The sequence below is a fragment of the Haemorhous mexicanus genome, chromosome 27, assembly GCF_027477595.1.
Source record: "Haemorhous mexicanus isolate bHaeMex1 chromosome 27, bHaeMex1.pri, whole genome shotgun sequence".
Lineage (NCBI taxonomy): Eukaryota > Metazoa > Chordata > Aves > Passeriformes > Fringillidae > Haemorhous > Haemorhous mexicanus.
Genome location: NC_082367.1, coordinates 4,072,392 through 4,090,018, shown reverse-complemented (window position 1 = coordinate 4,090,018; position 17,627 = coordinate 4,072,392). Strand labels below are relative to the sequence as shown.

The window sequence follows — 17,627 nt, the reverse complement described above, 5'->3', positions numbered from 1 at the left end:
GTTTCTTGGGTCAGCCGTCCATGAGTTGGCAGTGGTGATCTCCCCCTGCCATAATTACCTTTCACCCAGCAGCAGTTGACTCAGCACAATTGTCAGGTTGGGTTTATTAGCTCGTTCCTCTTTGTGGCCCGTCAATGGTGCATTTCCTGTGTCCACCATCACTGGCACATCCTTCTCCCCAGGCTTTGTGAAACTCCCTCTAGGGCTGAGATCAGGAATCATGTCCAGGCCTAAACCTTAACAAGGCAACTCTACCAAAAATAACTTATTTCTCTAACACCTGGACATCGCTTAGATCTTGTGAGCTGCTATTTGTTCCACAGATTAAACCTCCCTCCTCGCTGACGAGGCTTGAAAGCACATGCACATCAAACATCACAGAACATCCTTTAGAAAATTTGTTCGTATTCCACGTTTTGAACAGTACCAACAAAATTACATTAAACTCAGTTAAAAAATTACTTAATTCAAAATGAATTCATTCACGAATGACGCAGCAGAGCTACAATAGGCAGGACAGGTGAGGTGGGCGCCGTGAGGGCGGTGCTGTGGCCTGGCCGGGCCCTCACCCCGGCGGCGCCAGAGGAGCCAGGAGACCACCGACCACCTGCCGCCAGCGCGACAGCCCCGGCAGCCACTCCACGAGGTCGCCGCCCCCGTGTCGCCGCTGGCAGCGCCGTGAGGGCGGCGGAGCTCCCGGGCCGCTCCCGCCGCGGGATCCCGGAGCGTCCCCCCCGCCTCAGGGCACCCCCGACCCCGCGGCCCCGCCGAGCCCCCGCCGCGCCTGCGCGGGCGCGCGCAGGCGTGCGGCGCATGCGCGGAGCGGCCCCGCGCTGGGCTGGTCGGGGCAGCTCCGGGAGCAGCGGACGCGGCCTGGCGGGTCCGAGCCCCCCCCCCCCGCCGCCCTCGGGGAGCCGCCGGGCCCCCCCTCAGCCCCGCCCGCCGCGCCGCGGAGCCCCCCGGAGCCGCCGCCCCCCGGAGCGCGGGGGAGGCTGAGAGGGAGTGACCCCCGGCCCCTCGCCCCGGGCTGGGACAGCTGAGGGGGGGCGCAACATGGCGGAGGCCAAGGAGGAGGGGCCCGGCCCCCGCGGCAGGGTGAGTGGGGGGCGCGGGGGGCGCGGGCGGGGGCGGGATGCGGCGGGCGAGGCGCGGCCCCGCCGGGGGTCCCGAGGGCACCGAGCCGCACGAGCTGCCCGGCCGCAGGCCAGCAGCGCTGCCCCTCGGGGCCCTTCAGCTTCCTCTCCCCCCGGGCAGTGTCCAAGCATCACCGCCACGAGCGTCTTGGCATCACTTAAATAATAAACTTGCAGCTAAGCAGGAGCTGTCGTCACCGTCCGTCTCCTTGTTTAAAGCACGATGTCCTTGCTGCTCCTCTTAATTTCAGTTGTCCATGTCAGGCCAGAGTGAGTCAAGATGGCAGCACCATCCAGTTCTTGGGTGCTCAGGCTGTAACCATTGAATGGCTTCTGTTAGCCATGGCCATCCCAGGATTTGGCTGCAACCCTCATGTGTCTCGTGTTAGCCATGTCCCTTTCAGGACTTGGCTGTAACCCTTGTGCCTATACCTTTAGCCATGAACATCTCAGCTCTTGGTCCTTCGTTGTCACAGCTTGGGCCATCATTGTCACCTCTTGGTCTGTAAGCACGCTGTCCATTCTCATCTATTTGGTATCATAGAATCATGAAGGTTGGAAAACACCTCCAAGACGATCAAGTCCAACTTTACTTGAAGAACTACTTCATCTCTTAAACCAGTGGTTCTTTGTGGCCAACACTTTGTAGCTGTGAAGGAACTGTGGATGAATGTTTTAAGCAGTGCTGAAAATAATCTTGCCATGAGTCCAGTCCTCTTTCCTGCACACATGTAGCACGTAGTTGAAAGCTTTTTGCCATGAATAAGTCATGTTTAAATCATGTTTCTGCTTGTGTGGAAGAGTCCATAGGCCACTACAAGACTGAGCTGTCCACTTCCCTTTCCCCAAAGATGAAGAAGCTTTCCCATTCTCCAGCCTTGGGGAAAGACAAGAGCAGAGGCTCAAGTTTTCCGTTGGTGCGTGGGAGAGATATTTAATTTCTGAATTTGTATCAGGGGACTTGAAACTTGTGAAAGTAATTGTTGATCAACATTGAAACTAATTGTAACCAAAGAGAGCATGACCTCTCAGGGTCTCACTTGAGTGAGTTGTGTAGATGTCTGCCTCCTCGGCCGTGAGGGAGTGAACATTATCTCTGAATTTCTTAAACCTGTGTCTTTCAGACACTTCACTTACAGGCTCCAGGAATTTTGTGGAATTGCTCACAGATAGTACATAAACGTGCAGGTCTTTGGGGGAATCAGATATTGGCTAGCTGCAAGAAGTGTGAAAGGAAATGGCTGCATGTAGGACAGTAACTTCAGAAATCTTGAATTAAACTTCATTGCCAGTGATTGAACTGTTAGTGGACATAAGGAAACCCTTGTGCACCATGAGAACAATCAAGTTGGAGCAGGTTGCTCAGAGGTTGTGCAGTCTGTCCTGGTGTCTCTTTTTATTCCGTGCTCATTGCCTTGACATGCTCCTTTTAGCTGTAGAGTTACTTGGTGTTACCTGCAGAAAAAGAGAAATGTTGCCTTTTTTCCTCCCAAGCTTGTCACTTACCCACTGAGGAATAACAAATTTATCACCTGGTCAATATCATCTTCATTGGTCTCACTAAAAATCATTTCTCTCTCCGTTGGCTAATTATTCCCTGGGTGCCAAGTCTGGAAGTCTCCATCAGTTACTGCTCCACGTGTCCCTGTAGGTTATGGAAAGCTTCCCATGCTGTTGGCATTGACAATGTTCTCTGCTCCTGCTGAAGCAGAGGGCTTCAGTAAAAGTTAGGAGTGATCCAGGAAAGTGGTGTTGCCCTGGGCAAGTAAATTAAGAAAGAGGAAACACAACTTGCCCACGAGGCATCGTCCCAAAGCTGGTTTTGCCACAAGATGTTCTTGAGGAACATGGGGAGAAGTGAATCTTGGGCTGCTCCCAAGGCTGATGGAGCCTGTGAGGAGTGAGGATGGCAAACTGTAAATCCAGCACACAGAGATCTCCTAATAATTAACGAGGTCGTGGATGACCTGCATATCCCAGTTCCCTTCCCCATAGTGGCCCAGTTCCCATTCTACAGGAGGTCATGGTTTTGGATTCTTCCAAGTCTTGTGCCTAAGGCATAACAAGGATTTCTTGTAAAAATTATTTTCCTTTGTGTGGAGAAAATAAAGAGTGATTTAATGATTTCTTCAGACAGGAGCTTAGCAGTTGGTGGTGTTTTAGAATTGTTCTTTTCAGTATTAGAATCTCTGCAATTATTCCAGAAGCACATACACTGAAACTGGCATGTTGCAAATCCCATGGATAAGCAGTCACCATCTTTTAACTCAATCCATGAGTGAGCAACAAACTAAAGAATAAAGTTTTTGCCAGTCTAAGTCTGACAGAAGTTTATCTAATTTGATTTTAATAGGTTTTGGGAAGTTTTTATGGCTAAATTGTTTTAAAGCAAGTTATTTTCTGCTCTGAATCAAACTGTTGTGTGTGCTAAGAAAACATTTACTACATAAGATCAATATTAACTTGAAAGATATCTGCTGGTATGTTTTTTATGCAGTTTATAAAAATATTTTTGCCAATTCAACTTTAATTTGTGTATAATATCATTGTTTTGAACAGTTAATTGTTGGAATGTTCATTTATTTACAACAGTTGTTGATAACCCCTTGGACTAGGCAAGACAGTTTGGGCTGTACTGAAATTTGACACTTGGACTGTTGGAAATTAATGTGGTGTGAACAGGTGAACACTTGGGTGTCCACATTAATAAAACAGATGTTTGCAAAAGATTTTTAATTTTGCATGACTGTAATTAAAAATTGAAGGAGAGCATCTTGTTTAGAAAGTTTTGTTGCTGAATGACTCCAGAATGGTAGAAAGATGATGAAAATGTTTCTTTGCCAAGGCTTGTGCACCTCTCAAAGGATGTTTTAATGTCATAACCTTTGAATTCTCTTTCCAAAAATGAGCATAATGAATCCCAGGCATTTAGGTTAAAACTTTTCACATTGTGTAAAATACAGAAAGTTAAGTCAGGTCTTTGTGCCCAATTCAAGGCCTTTTGCATCTTTAGGATTGTGGAATTTAATTCTGAAATCCCTCACAATGTTCTTGAAGTGGTTGTCTCAACTCTTCTGTTGTTAGGGGTTGGAACTGGATGATCTTTAAGGTCCCTTCCAACCCAGACCATCCTGTGATTCTATGACTGATGACTTGTACCCCATCATTCCTTCCAGAATGCCTTTCCCTACGTCTTACTGGGAGTTTTCTCTCACAAACTCCAAGGTTTTTTGTCAATGACTGAGTTCAGATGATTTCCATCAACCATTCCATGAGTGTGATAAAGACCTAAGAGCTCTTGGACCTCACTCGTGCTGTTGCTTGTAACACTTTTTCTCTGGGATCCTCTGAGAGTATTTCATTGAGGACATGTCAGCAGGATTGGGGGGGCTTGCAGTGTCCATCCTCTCAGCCTGTGTTCTGCCTGTAGTGTCATTCTCTCTTCCTCTGGAAGTGCTCCTCAGAAATTCCAAGGGAAATGAAAAGTTTAAGAGACTGTAACTTGCTTTACCAAACTGATATCTCTCAGAAAATTATGGGATGTATCTGTCCTTTCTACAAATACTGAATGAAGAATGATGGTAATGTATTTAATTTTGGTTACTGAGTTTTCTACTGTTTTAGATAAATTTGTTTAATTTTAAGAGTAGCTGGAAGTATTATAGGGGTTACCTCTACATGAGATAGTTTAAAAGTGTGTTGTGTCTAATGCCTTTGAATTTTTTAGTCATAAAAGTGTGATGACCAATTGTTGTCATAACCAGAGTTTAATACATCAGATTTTTGGTGACTAAGCCAAGACTTTAATTCTACATTTGGTCCTTTTCCCTTTTGATATCTGGTCCACAGTCTCGGGGCAGGATAAATTACTGCTGCCAGAATTCTTTAATTTCCTTTGGAAAGAGAGGAAACCTGAATCATTAGCCTAATAAACTAATGTTTAGTTGTCTAAATTTAGGTGAGAAGAACTTGAAACAGAATTAGCACAACTATACAGAGTTATTCCCACAGGAGGCATTTTGGAATACTTCCTTTTTTATTATTAAATTCTTAATAACTTATTTGTGTATTTCTGCAAATCTTGACATTTCTTTAAAGACTTGAAAGTAGATGAAAAGATTTCACCTGCATTGAAATTCATCTTTATATGATGCTGTTTGCTCAGAAAGCCTTATGAAGTACAGTTAATGCAGGCTATTAACAGGATTTTGTTGTGTTTGATTGTGGAAAAGGCAAAAAGGAAGCCAGAGTTAGGAAGGTACTTTCAAGAATGAAGTAGATATTTTGTCTCTTTAAGGACAGAAATACTGAAATAGAATTGGATGTTCATCCAGGCTCTCCCATTTGCACCATCAATTGCTGTTGGCACTGAGCTCTTAGGAGAAGGGAGAGGACATGCAGTACCTGATGGAGCTGAGCCCAGTCACCAGAGTGGGGCTGGGAACACAAACCAGGCTGGGCAGGAAATGGTCCTGCTGAGTTTGTCAAGCAAAAAGTGCTACAGTTGTAAATTTTCCCAATTTGTTCACAAAACCACCTTGTGGGTTTCTGAATTGAGGACAGATTGCAATGACGAGCTGAGAACTTCAGGTTCAAACAGTTCACTCTCTTTAAAAATTAATTTACAGTGGGTTGGGTTTATTTTTTCTCCTATTAGTAATATAGCTAGTAGCAACTAATTACTAATATAGTTAATCATCTTTTTGGAAGAGACATTGAGCAGAGAGATCTTCCTGAGGTTCTAGTGTTGCTGCTCCACCCTGGATTGTCACCCTTGGCACTTCCTAGTTGTATTCCATGGGCTGGCTTTCCCCAAAGGACACAGGGATGGCTCTCTCTTGATGAGCTGTTCAGCTTCTGAGCTAAATGGAATTAAGGGAATTCCATGCTTTGCAGAACATAACCTTCTCACTAGCCATACTTTTGAAAGCTTTGGCCAAAAGTACACATTTGTGATCTGGACAGTGCTGGCCTGCTTGTGGAATAAGCTAAAATATGTAACTGAACTGAAACACTTGCAGTAAGTTACTGCTGAGCATCACAGCATAAACAGACATATTGTGACATAGACCCTGCTATGATACTGGGCATTTTTACATCCTTGTAATTTCCATTTAGTTCTCCTGCCTTATGTTGTGAGAAACTGGAATTATTTTTATTTCAGCTCATTTTCAGCCTCAGTGTAACCAAAATCCCAGCTTTAGTGGTTGGTTGTGTCTTACCAGCAACAGGGAAGTTCAGCACAGAGCCAGGGGTGAGGTTTTGAGGGAAGAAGTTCTTTGTTTGGAAACAAAGTATTTTTTGTGGATGTCTTGGTTTGTTTGCTTGCTGTGTGGTTTGTGTCTGTTTTTTAACTGAAAAACCCAAAGCACATCAAAATCTGGTGTCTTTGCAAAGACCATTGCAAGGAAATTTGTTGTTAATAACAGATATTAGGGAGAAGTTCTTCCCTTTGAGGGTAGTGAATTCCTGGTACAGCTGCACAGAGCAGCTCTGGCTGTCCCCATTCCTGGAAGTGTCCAAGGCCAGGTTGGACGGGGCTTGGAGCAGCCTGGGACAGTGGGAGTGTCCCTGCCCATGACAAGGTTTAGAACAAGATGATCTTTAAGGTCCTTTCCAACCTAAACCAGTCTGGGATCCTGTGATTGCCAGGTGAAACCATCACATGTGGAGCTGCTTCCTTCTCAAATCCATGATTTTGTGTGGGAATGGGAGAAGGGCTTGGATCCTCCTGTGGTTTTTGTAGGTATAGACTAAACCCACCAATATTCCAGAAAAAATAAGGCTCTCCTACAACTTCTGTGTGTTTGACAAATTCATCTTGGCCCCATACCTGTTGGTAACAGTATGCAGGTTCTGTGTGTGTGCTGGGTAGGTATGGAAACTATAAAGTTGTTTGGAATTGGCCTGTGAATATTCCAAAAGCTCAGGAATATCAGAAAAGCCTGGTGACAGAAAGGGACAATAAAATTCCATGCTGAGCTGCTCCCTGTGATTTCTGGTGAATGATCCAGAATTCTTAAAATGCAGAAATGAAAGGGGAGCAGCACATGCCTAAATCTTCTGTCCTGACACTTAAAAATTGAAGATGTGTAAGTGAGACACAAGGTAAAACTGTATTTCTTGGCCAGAATGTAGGGAGCCACCAGCAGCTGGAAAATGCCTGCTTGTTACATGTTTGAGATTTGCCTTTAAAAACTCCCATCACCATCTCCACCGTATTACCCTCAGCCTAGATTAAGAACAATCTTTTCAAGTGTTCAACATGGCTCAGGGAAGCCTCAGAGACACCCACCCTGCCGAGCTGGCGCTCTCCCTGTCCCCAGAGGGACTCGGAGCCTGTCCCCAGGCAGGAAGGTGCCGGGGGTCCCGGAGCCGGCTAGGGGGGGCTCTGCCGGCCCGGCCGCGCTCGGCTCTATGGCTGTGACCCCGGCAGGTTCTCTTCCTGCCGCAGCCTTTCCTTTCCTGTGGCAGGTATCTGCAGCAGCCTGGCTCTTTGTTACCCCGTCTCTTCCCTCCCCAGGTGCTCGGAAGGTACGGATCCCTAGGGCTGGCCGTGTTTCGGTGGGAAGCAGCTCCGGCAGGACCCGCTGCGGAATTCCGCGCGTGCCGCGGAGTTTAGCGGTGGCAGAGGTGCAGCGCGGTTGGCTGCCTGCCCGGCATCCCTGCCCGGCATCCCTGCCCGGCATCCCTGCCCGACATCCCTGCCCGGCATCCCTGCCCGGCATCCCTGCCCGGCATCCCTGCCCGGCATCCCTGCCCGGCATCCCTGCCCGACATCCCTGCCATGTGGAAAAGGTCAGGGGGTGCTTCCTGAGCTCACCCAACCTGCCTCAAGAATAGCGATTGAAATTTCAATTCCTTATTTTTGTTTTGTTTTGTTTCATACGGTGTCTTGTAGTTGAATGATTTCTGGAGTGGGGGTTATGCTGTGCATGGAGGGACAAGGAAACTACAGGCAAACTGAGAATCATTTCTGACTATTTTTAATTGCAGTTCTCTTAACATCTGCTTCCTTTCCACAGTTTGCTTATGGGTATGTTGAAATCTAGGATCAAACTTCAGAAGCTTACTAGAAAGACATTCTGTGTGTGTAAAGTAGATACACTGATTTGTTTATTTCTTAATGGAATTCTCTGTTTTGCATACAAAGCAATAATGTAGCCGTAGGCAGCTTCTCTCTTTATATTGCACCAAAATAATCTATGAATTGTTTGATTTATGGATGACATGGCTATGTTGAACACCATGAAGGTATGGATCAGCTTTTTAGTTATTTCAAATTAGCATGTTATATTGAAGTGTAAATGTGTCCTTCTGTCCTCCACTCCCAGCAAAGGCAGGTTAGTGCTGAGGCTGTGACACTGCTCCCTCAGCCTCATGTACCTCTGTTAAAAAACAGTGACATATCTGGTGGAATTTTATTTTGTTTATAAAAGCAATGCTGTCTTTTTTTACAGAGTAGTTACTTTTAAGCAAGTCACATTGCTTTCAGAAATGCCTCATTGTTTTGTCACCATTTCTGTATTCTTGTTTCATTTCATTCATTCATTCATTTGCTTTTTACAGCCTGAGTAGGCAGAGCACCACTTTGTGTGCAGTCCTAGCTAATGAGGCAGTCACTGAAAAAGTATAGCCTAAAAACATTGAATTCCACTAATACCAAAGTCAAACTGTTCTGTAGCAAACTCTTATGGAGCTAAATGATTAAAACCACTAAGAATTATTATTCTCTGGCAAATATTTGCCAAGATGATTTAATGAAGGTGGTTTAGAATATTGTATTATTGAGTTTTATTTTACAATTGCAAGTGAGTTTTGAGGACTGAGTTGAAGGGTTGAAGCCTCAGTATTTGAACATAAAACTGTTCCTGAGACTTTCCTTTTGTAGGAAAGTCTTTTATCAAAGACTTAATGCAGAGTGTTGAGGTACCTTTCTCCTTAGATCTGACAAAAGTGACCCAAAGGAAATGCCATCAGTTCCATGTTTGCCCCTCAAGTACTTTTGCTCCACTTCTCACTAAATCTTAAAAAATCTGAGCAGAAGAAATAAAAGGAATTAACAGTGATGAAAGGAGGAAGCATGAGGACAGGAGGGAGGGAATTGCCTTGCAGAATTGTAATAGAATAATACAGAAATAGTGACTTGGGTGTTGTTGTTCACATTTCTGTGTGATACAAGACCATAATCCAGTTAAAAGCTAATGTACATGATTTATTAAAGTGACACATTTTTGTAACTGGTGATACACAAAATTTTCTCCTGAGGTGGCATTGAACAAGACTGTAGTGACATTGGGGAAGGGACTAGAAATGTATAACTGAGAAAATACCCCACATTAATGCTGAAAAAAAAAATATAAGCTCTAATTTCAGGGACAGTCTAGTTATAGACTTATAGAATGAGTAATTTGTTGGGGATATATATATATATATATATATATATATATATATTTATGTGTGTGTAGATACATATGTGTACACACACACAATCATCCCAACACTTTCCCTGGTTTTCTCCCTTTAAGTTTACTCAATGTGGGAGTTGTGATGCTGTTCACAGTCAGAAACTAGATGGTGGCTTAGATAAGGCTGCTGGTATAGTCAGATGCTGGAGTTCCTGGTTTATAAATATTTCCAGGGAAAGCTTTTGACCACAGACACAGATCTTCCTCTGTACTCAAAAACCTTTTGAAAGAAGAAGATATCCAAGATGATGTCTTCTTTTCATATCCTCACAAAATAATGAGTGAAGAAACAAAACAGGGTTGTTTTTTTTCCCTAGGATGACCTTGTGTTTGGGAAGTGTCTTGGGTTCTTTCCAGGTAGATTGTAAATGTTTTCCAGCTTCTCCATAATGTTTCTGGGAGTCCCTCATGCTCTTGCAGGTGGCCCCTGGTGCTGCCTTGCCTGTTAGTGTTTCTTTGAATGAAACAGTGAGAGAGATCCACACTGCAAAATGTATCCCTTGGTAATACAAGCATTCCTGGGGTTGTCAGCTCTTGGCAAAAGATTTGTAACCACCAGAAGAGGAGAAGGAATACCTCGGGTTTGAGTGTCTAATGCAGCCAGGACCTGCAATATTTTTCCCCAGGTACTTTGAGTCTCAAAAGAGTTAAAGAACTACTTTGATACAAATCTACCCTGAGAAAAGGATGAGCTCATCTCAGCTGAAAATTCCCTTCATCCTACCATCAAATTCTGTTGTGACATTTTAGGAGAGGATAGAGAATTCCTGACAGGAAGCAAAAAATGATCAAAAAAAGGTCAGTGTAGAGTCAAGGACCTGGGCTGTTGGTTCTTTGCCTCCAAAAACTTCATGCTCTGATATTATTATCAAATGGCAACAAGTTCCTTTCCATGTTCTTCTCTAAAAGCAGCCCACCCCTGCTGTCCCTGTCCTCAGCAGCTTGCATGAGCACTTAGTATATCCAGTATTTATGGGGATTAGTTTTACACCTGTGTAAACTTAGTTGACTGTTAATGGGCTTCTAGATCAACATTAAATTTCCATCTTCCAGACACTCCTGAGATCATTACAGCAGGAACAGAGCTCAGGCCTTGCAAACCTTCCTGAGAGGTGTTTCCTTACTCTTTCCTTGTAGATAATGACATGGAGAAGACTTGCATCAGCCTTGTGGAACTGTAACCTTTTTTTGTTTTGTTTTGGTTCTCTTTTACTTTTCCAGCCTCAAGTGTCTGCTCAGAGAAACTAGAAAGTTCTGGTACAGTATCCAAGTGACTTGATGCCATGCTGGACATGTCCTCACTATTCCATGTGTGTCCAGTTAAGCTGAAGGAGCTACCTTGTCTTTGCAGACCTGCAAGTGGTATTGGAAAGGGACATTTTGCCATCAAATGACCTCTGGGACAGTCTGTTGTCATCCTTTCCTAGAGCTGCCTGCTACCAAACTGATAGCTCCCATCACAGTCCTGAGAAATACCGGATTTATCAACTAAATGACTTGAGTTAAATGAAATTAGGGCTCATCCCTTTGCTATCAAATCCCATTACTGTCCCTAAGATGGCTTAAGAATTGCAGTGTGAGCAGGATCTACCAAGAAAGAAGTGTGGAGCTGGCAAGGCAGAGAAAGGAGAGAGGGCTTAAATGAATTACTGTTATCTCTTGGGCAGAAAAGAAGGCTGCTAATGAGTTGGACATTCTGAAGGAAACTTTAATAATCCTTCTCCAGGCACCATCCAAGCATGCCAACAGCTTCAACATCTGTCAGAGGATGTTTAATGCAGACAGATGTCTGTACAGCACTCAGTCAGCATCTGGGTCTTCTGTGCTTATGCTCACACTGACACTCTGTGTTGGGAAGTTAAGCATTGCATTTCCCTGTTCCTGGAAAGGAGAAAATTCCCTGTAGGAGAGGGAAACCCTTGGGCCTGTGCAGCCTGTGGCAGTGGGAGCTGCCCATGCTCCTGGTTTTTATTTATGGTGTTCAGAGGGAATGAAGGCTCGTGGAGTATCAGGGCAGAATCCATGGCCTTGGCCTGGTACTGGTATCCCAGGTAGCAGAGAAAATTGACATTCCCTTTCCTCTCTCCTCTGGGAAGCAACACTATTTCTAAATTTTCCTTGTGTGCCTTTTCTGTGTATTCTGAACTCATTAGGGTTAGTGTGACATCTCAGTGATGTAACAGTCTTAATTCATAAAAATTTGCTTGAGGCAAGGAAGGAAGGAGGAGGAGGAGGAGGAATTGTGATCCTTCTGCTTGGTTTTGATCACATACTTTTTAGCAAAGTACGTGGCAGCTGACCAAGACAATGACACAGTGCTTTCCTTTTTTACAGTTTGAAGATAAATCTGATGCGGTATTTGATATTACAGAAAAATGTAAGTATTTCTATTTATTCTCTAATGTCATAGTTTCACAAAGCCTTTCTTGGAAGTGTCATTGCTGCTGAACAAGACTGTCTTGCCCTCATCCCAGCCCTTCCTGCTCATTCCCTCCTGCATTGCCTTCTCCACAAATGCTACAAGTGAGGTGAAAGGAAATTAATATTTTTTCTTTCTTTGGTTAGTTTTACTCAGTTCAGCTGCTGCTTCAGAGTGGTGAGGGCGACTGAACCGTTCCTATGCCAGCAATGTTTTCACAGTTATGTTGGCATGAAAAGGCTGAGAATATTCAAGGAATTACAGCATCAGCCAGATTAGGACACTCACACTTCTCCTTTGTTACACATGAAATTGGTCCATTTTCTGACAGTTCACTGGGATTTTTTTTTCTCCCTAGGTGGTGAAATTCTGGATGCAGAGATGTCTGAGGACGCTGAGCACAACTTAGCACCTGGCCTGGACAGCTTGTCTTACGGAGTAGCGAACCGAGCCGGAGCCGAGAATTCACTGCAGGGTGATGATCATGATTATTTTCTGAACTCTGGGGATCTTGCAGGCATACCTGTTGTTGGGAGTGACAACGAAGATGATCAGAATTTCACTCCAAAAGACACTCTTTCTTCAGCAATTCATGATGAAGATCATCTGGAAGAGGGCAAGAGAGTTCGAGATCATGAACTGGACAGTGAAAAAGAAATTCAGGTCCAGAATGCAATCCAGAAGGATCTCACTTCCCCCTTTGAGCAGGGCCCCATATTTAAATCACTTCGAAAAGATTTTAGCATAACACGAGATAATGGCAAAGAGACTTTTTCAGCAAAGGACAAGAATAGAGAAGGACATTTTCAAGAACGTGAAAAACGGTTGGAAAAAATCCCTAAAGATATGGATTCTAGATTGAAAAGCAGTTTTCTTGACAAAGCAGGTAACTGTTGACATCATAGACCTGGCTGCCCAGCAAAGAGGAAGAAAGAACTAGAGAGAAATCAGCAATAGGGCTAATTATTAAAAACATCACCTTGTTGAAGAGAACAGGCAGAGCTGTGTGTAGGGGAGCATTTTATGAAGAACCCTGAAATCCAATGAACTCTGTCTTAGAAGGAGGATTTGCAAAGGGCTTGGCAGTGTCAGGGAGGTCTCTTCCTCCACAGCTTGTTACAGAGCCTCAACATATCCTTTGTTGTTGTGGTTTCCTAAACCAAGCTGGGTGACAATTCAAGCTTCCTTTTGGTTTTTCTCACTGTTTTTTATAGACCATGGAGCTTCTTAAAAGAAAAGGTGATGAAGTTTAGGTTAAGTTGGTGGCCAGTAAAGATTTTTTGAGCAAAGCACTATTTCTTCACTAATGCCTAGGAATTTAAAACACTGTGGATTTGATAGTATCAGGGAAAGGCTTGCTAGAAAGGAGTTAGTGTCTGCAGGAACTAAGCCAGAACATAGCTGGAAATCTGCTTTTCCTGGGAGACTGCTCCCCTTCTTCCTCAAATACTTGTGTCTTGGACTTCATCCAGCCAACATGGAAAGAACCAAAGATGCCTAAAATCCCTTTCTCATTTGACAGTCTCCATAATCTTGCTGCCCACACACTTATTTCTGTCTTCCCAAGCTCTGAATGTTACAGCAGAACAGTGAATGAAGGAGTTAAGAATAACCAAGCAGGAACACATGGTTTAATCTCATTCAGCAGAGGGAGGGTGAGCCAGCACGTGAGGGACTCCTGGCTGCTTGTTCACATTCACAGCTTATAGTTCTGAGCTTTAAACTTTAAATGTTCAGCAACAGCATCTTCAAATCAGTGCTTCCAGGTGGCACCAGTGATAGAGAAGCAATAAAGATATCTTTTAAAAGAAAGTTACAGATGTATCTCTACTTGTACCTTCAGTTAGAAGTCAAGGGAAGAATGTTTCTGTACATAAGATGTATTTCAGAAAGTTGTAAACACCTACAGTTAAAAGATCAGGTAAAGTAGTCAGTAGTTGAAACCAGAATGATAAATGCTCATGGTAGCATCCAGAATCTAGGCAAATCCAAAGTTTTTAAACTATATATTCTAAAAAAGCAGAAGATGCTATTTCCTGAGAAGAGGGGAAAAGGCAAAAGAACAGAACAGCAAAGAAAAAGCTGGAAGATGTTGCTCTGAAAAGTATTTTCTGATTTAAATGTCAAAACAGGGGAGTTCAGAACCTGCTGAGGTGTGGAAAATTCTGAATGAAGAATTTGCATCGGAAGTTTGCAACTATTTTGCTGGAATGGGAAAATAATGATCCAATAGAATAATTTAAAAAGAGTCAATTCTCTTTAGGGATTACCACCTTACCTACAGGGAGGAGAAAGGGAGTAGTTTAATAGTGGTGAGGTGCTGTCAGACACTGGGGTTGGGGAGCAGGATGAGACTCTGATAGTTTTAAAGGAAATGCATTGGAACCTGTATTCATTTCTATTTAATGTATATGTTTTCCTCAGTTCATAATCAAGTAGAAGAAACATTACGGACGCAGTTAGCGCCACAAACTCCAGAAACTAACTTCAGGGTAAGCTATAGATCTTTCAACCACTTTTGCAAGTGCAGCAATATGCTGGAATAATTCAAAATACGTATTTTGTATTTGAGTGTAAATTTGAGTGTTAAGGAAACTGATCTTCTGACTCTTAGACATCTTTGCTACTTAAACAGTACATATAATTTTGTAAAATTTTCCTGAGCCTCTCTTTGGATTGAGGATTCTTTTGGTAGCCACTTTCCTGTTCAGCATGGTTGGAGTGACCGGTGAGCCGAACCTACAGCTGGATGCATCCACCTGACCTGCTGCTTTTTTTCCACATGAGCCAGGGAACAGCTGTATCCACAGGAGACACTCCCAAACAACCAACTTACAGAGCTGGGTGTCTTCTGCTTTGGCCAGAGGAGTGGAAAGCATTGGGGGCGGGATGAGACAGGGGGCTGCAGGGAGGTTGAGGCAGCAGCTGCTGCCCAGCATTTCTCCCACCTTGGCAGGACCCAAATCTCTTGGTCTGCAACACAAACTCCCCTTGGCAGCAGCCCAACTCCTCATGGCAGATGCAGGAGGGTGAATTCTTTTTCATATTATTGTTTCAGGAGTCTAGCTACCTATTTTCTAGTAAGGAATCTATTGGACAAGAGCTGGGGAATTCCTTTGCACCAAATATTAGAATTAAGAAGGAGCCTTTGGATGACGAATATGCTAAAGCTATGGCCCCACAGCAGGGACTATTAGACAAAATTAAAGATGAACCTGGTAATTCTGAGGTAAGTTTCCCATTGCATTTCTCATTTTGGTCTGACAGCTGACCGCTTAAGCTGAACAAAAATTCAGCCATTTATTTGGTTTGTTGACCGAAACTTAACTTGAAGAGAATAGTTTAGTAGAAGGATTTTTCCCTCTTACACTACTATGAAAAAATTACCCACCCCCCGTCAACTTTTTGATGTCTTGTTACCTTGTCTCCGAAAATGTTTTTCTTTTCAGTTAGAAACAAAGCCAAGTGCTCTAAAACTTCTGTAACTAAATCTGTGGCAACATAGACACTTTATCTAACTAGGAAATAAACTGTAAATCACATTTTGTTAAATAACTTATGAGTGGTCACAATTAGAGATATAAATTAAAGCAGCTATTGCTGCTGCTTCCTTCTTAAAAGCTGCCTTTGCAAGCACAGTAGTTTGTTCTTGTTTTAAATTAGCACTTAAAGGATTTAGCAAATATTTAAGTACTTACACATTAGAGAAGTCAATTTAAATATGTGTTTAAGTGACTTTTTCATTCAAGACTGACACTTTTTGTAATGATACAGGTAAAACTCAGTAATTGCAATCTGGAGAAGGTCTGACCCATGGATTGAGCAGTGCTGGGGCCAGGGTTGCTGAGCTTCAGCCAGTCTCTGTGCCACTGGTTTGCTGTGTGACACCAGGGAAACGAGCTGTGCTGCAATTCCTGTCTCTTCACTGCTCATATCTGGGTTACTTATCAGAATTTATGTGTTAAAGGTGTGCAAAACTTCCCAAAATGATGCATCCCTTTGTACCAACACAGGAGTGTTGGTGTTCCTGTGCAGGTGTTAGTTTTTAGCATCAGTCTTTGTCCTTCTGCTGAACCTCCTCTGCTCTCTGGGCCTGTCTTCCCAGCACTTTTTCTTCTCTTCCCATAATACTCTCAATTTAATAAGTAAAATATTTGCAACTTCAGATTTTACTGTCCTTCTGATTTGTTCAGTCTCTGTGGGATTGTTTGGGTTTATTTTTCCTTGAACCTGTAGAATGTCAAACCACGTGTAGATTAGTTAAATCTGTCTCTTCTTTTGTCCTCCCAAGATGGCATCTGCTGTGTGGATTTGTGTGGAATGCAAGGCGAGATGTCTGTGGTTATCAAAGATCATATTAATAAGTAAAAATGAAGACTTGAAGAATTTAAATGTCAAATATCGTATGGTTCAAAAAATTCCTTCCTGGAGTAAAATCCTGTGATTATCAACTCTGCCTGATACTGGAAAAGTAGGAGAACTGAGTTCATTTTGTTTTGCTTTAGATTGGAATTACTATGGGGGGGTTTTTATGGATTTTTTTTTTTTTTTTCAATATTTCCTGAAAGATAAGAGCATTTCTTGCTGTAACCAATAGTTGGAGCTGAAGGTTTTTGGCTTTCAGCACTGTTTAGCTGCTGTGAAACTGCTTGATCATGCACAGTTGATGTCAGGATTTGCCTCCATTTCTTTTCCTACTCTTGACTAATGATACAATTACAGTTAAAGTGCTTAAAAAACTGTATGTCTGCAAATGATTAATTTTAAAATAATAATAATAATAAAAATGGTGCTTAAGAATCTCATCACAGCATGCCCATACCCAGCTTTGAGCTTCTCAACCTGAGATTTGATTGTTTCAGTCTGATGGTTCACATGGTCAAGGAATACCACTGCCTGTCTCCTGGGAAATATCTTGAGAAATAGTTTGGTTGTCTATATAGAAACTCCCAGTTTTCCCACAGGAGTCAGAGGAGTGCTCTGTTTGAGCACGTGCTCTTTGGAGGTTGTTGTGGGATTTTGGGAGCTGGCAGAAGCTGGGGGAGCATCTCACTGCCACTGGGAAGGGAGAGCTTCCTTTTGCTTAGTGATTCTGAATTGGTTTCCCTGGCAGCCAGGCAGCAACTGTGAATTTAGCTCAGTCATAACATGACATCATGCCTCACTACTCCCAAACGACTGTAAGTAGGCTAAATCTTATCATCTCTGTAGTTCCAAGAGATTATGTTATTCAGCCTATTAAGATTTACATGTGGAGTGTTCCAAGCTGCTTTCTGGCTCAGATTTCTAGGCAGAGCAGGGGCAGGAAGTGTGCTGTCAGTGTGAATAGCTGCTGGGGACTAAGCCAGTCATTTATAGCATGACAGCTATTCCAGCAGCAGCTGTCCAGGGATTTTCTCATCCTGTACCAAATGTGAGGTGATTCCCCTCGTGCTGGAGCTGGGACTGTGATGGTCTGGCCCTGGTGGTGCCAGCCTTGGTCTGCTGCAAAGCTTCACCTTAGGCTGCTCCAAGGTCCTAACTCCTGGTTAATACAGAGTGCTCCCCCACGAGGTCCCAGCTCTATTTCATTGCTATCCTCCTTTGTGTGAAGATAAAACTTCTTTC

General features: G+C 43.4%; 1 protein-coding gene across 7 annotated transcripts in view; it reads left to right on the top strand.

Moving 5' to 3' along the window:
- Positions 1-920: 920 nt before the first annotated feature.
- The window catches only part of ZMYM4 (zinc finger MYM-type containing 4), a 38,150-nt gene continuing 21,443 nt past the window's right edge, over positions 921-17,627 (top strand). Inside the window, exons 1-5 of one of the 7 annotated variants that reach the window (XM_059868459.1) lie at positions 921-1,095; positions 11,936-11,978; positions 12,379-12,906; positions 14,445-14,512; positions 15,079-15,249. In XM_059868459.1, coding sequence (XP_059724442.1) covers positions 1,054-1,095; positions 11,936-11,978; positions 12,379-12,906; positions 14,445-14,512; positions 15,079-15,249 — 852 coding nt within the window. In that variant the 5' untranslated portion in view covers positions 921-1,053. The remainder of the gene's footprint in view (positions 1,096-11,935; positions 11,979-12,378; positions 12,907-14,444; positions 14,513-15,078; positions 15,250-17,627) is intronic. The other 6 variants (XM_059868460.1, XM_059868464.1, XM_059868462.1 and 3 more) reach the window with 6 other exon arrangements.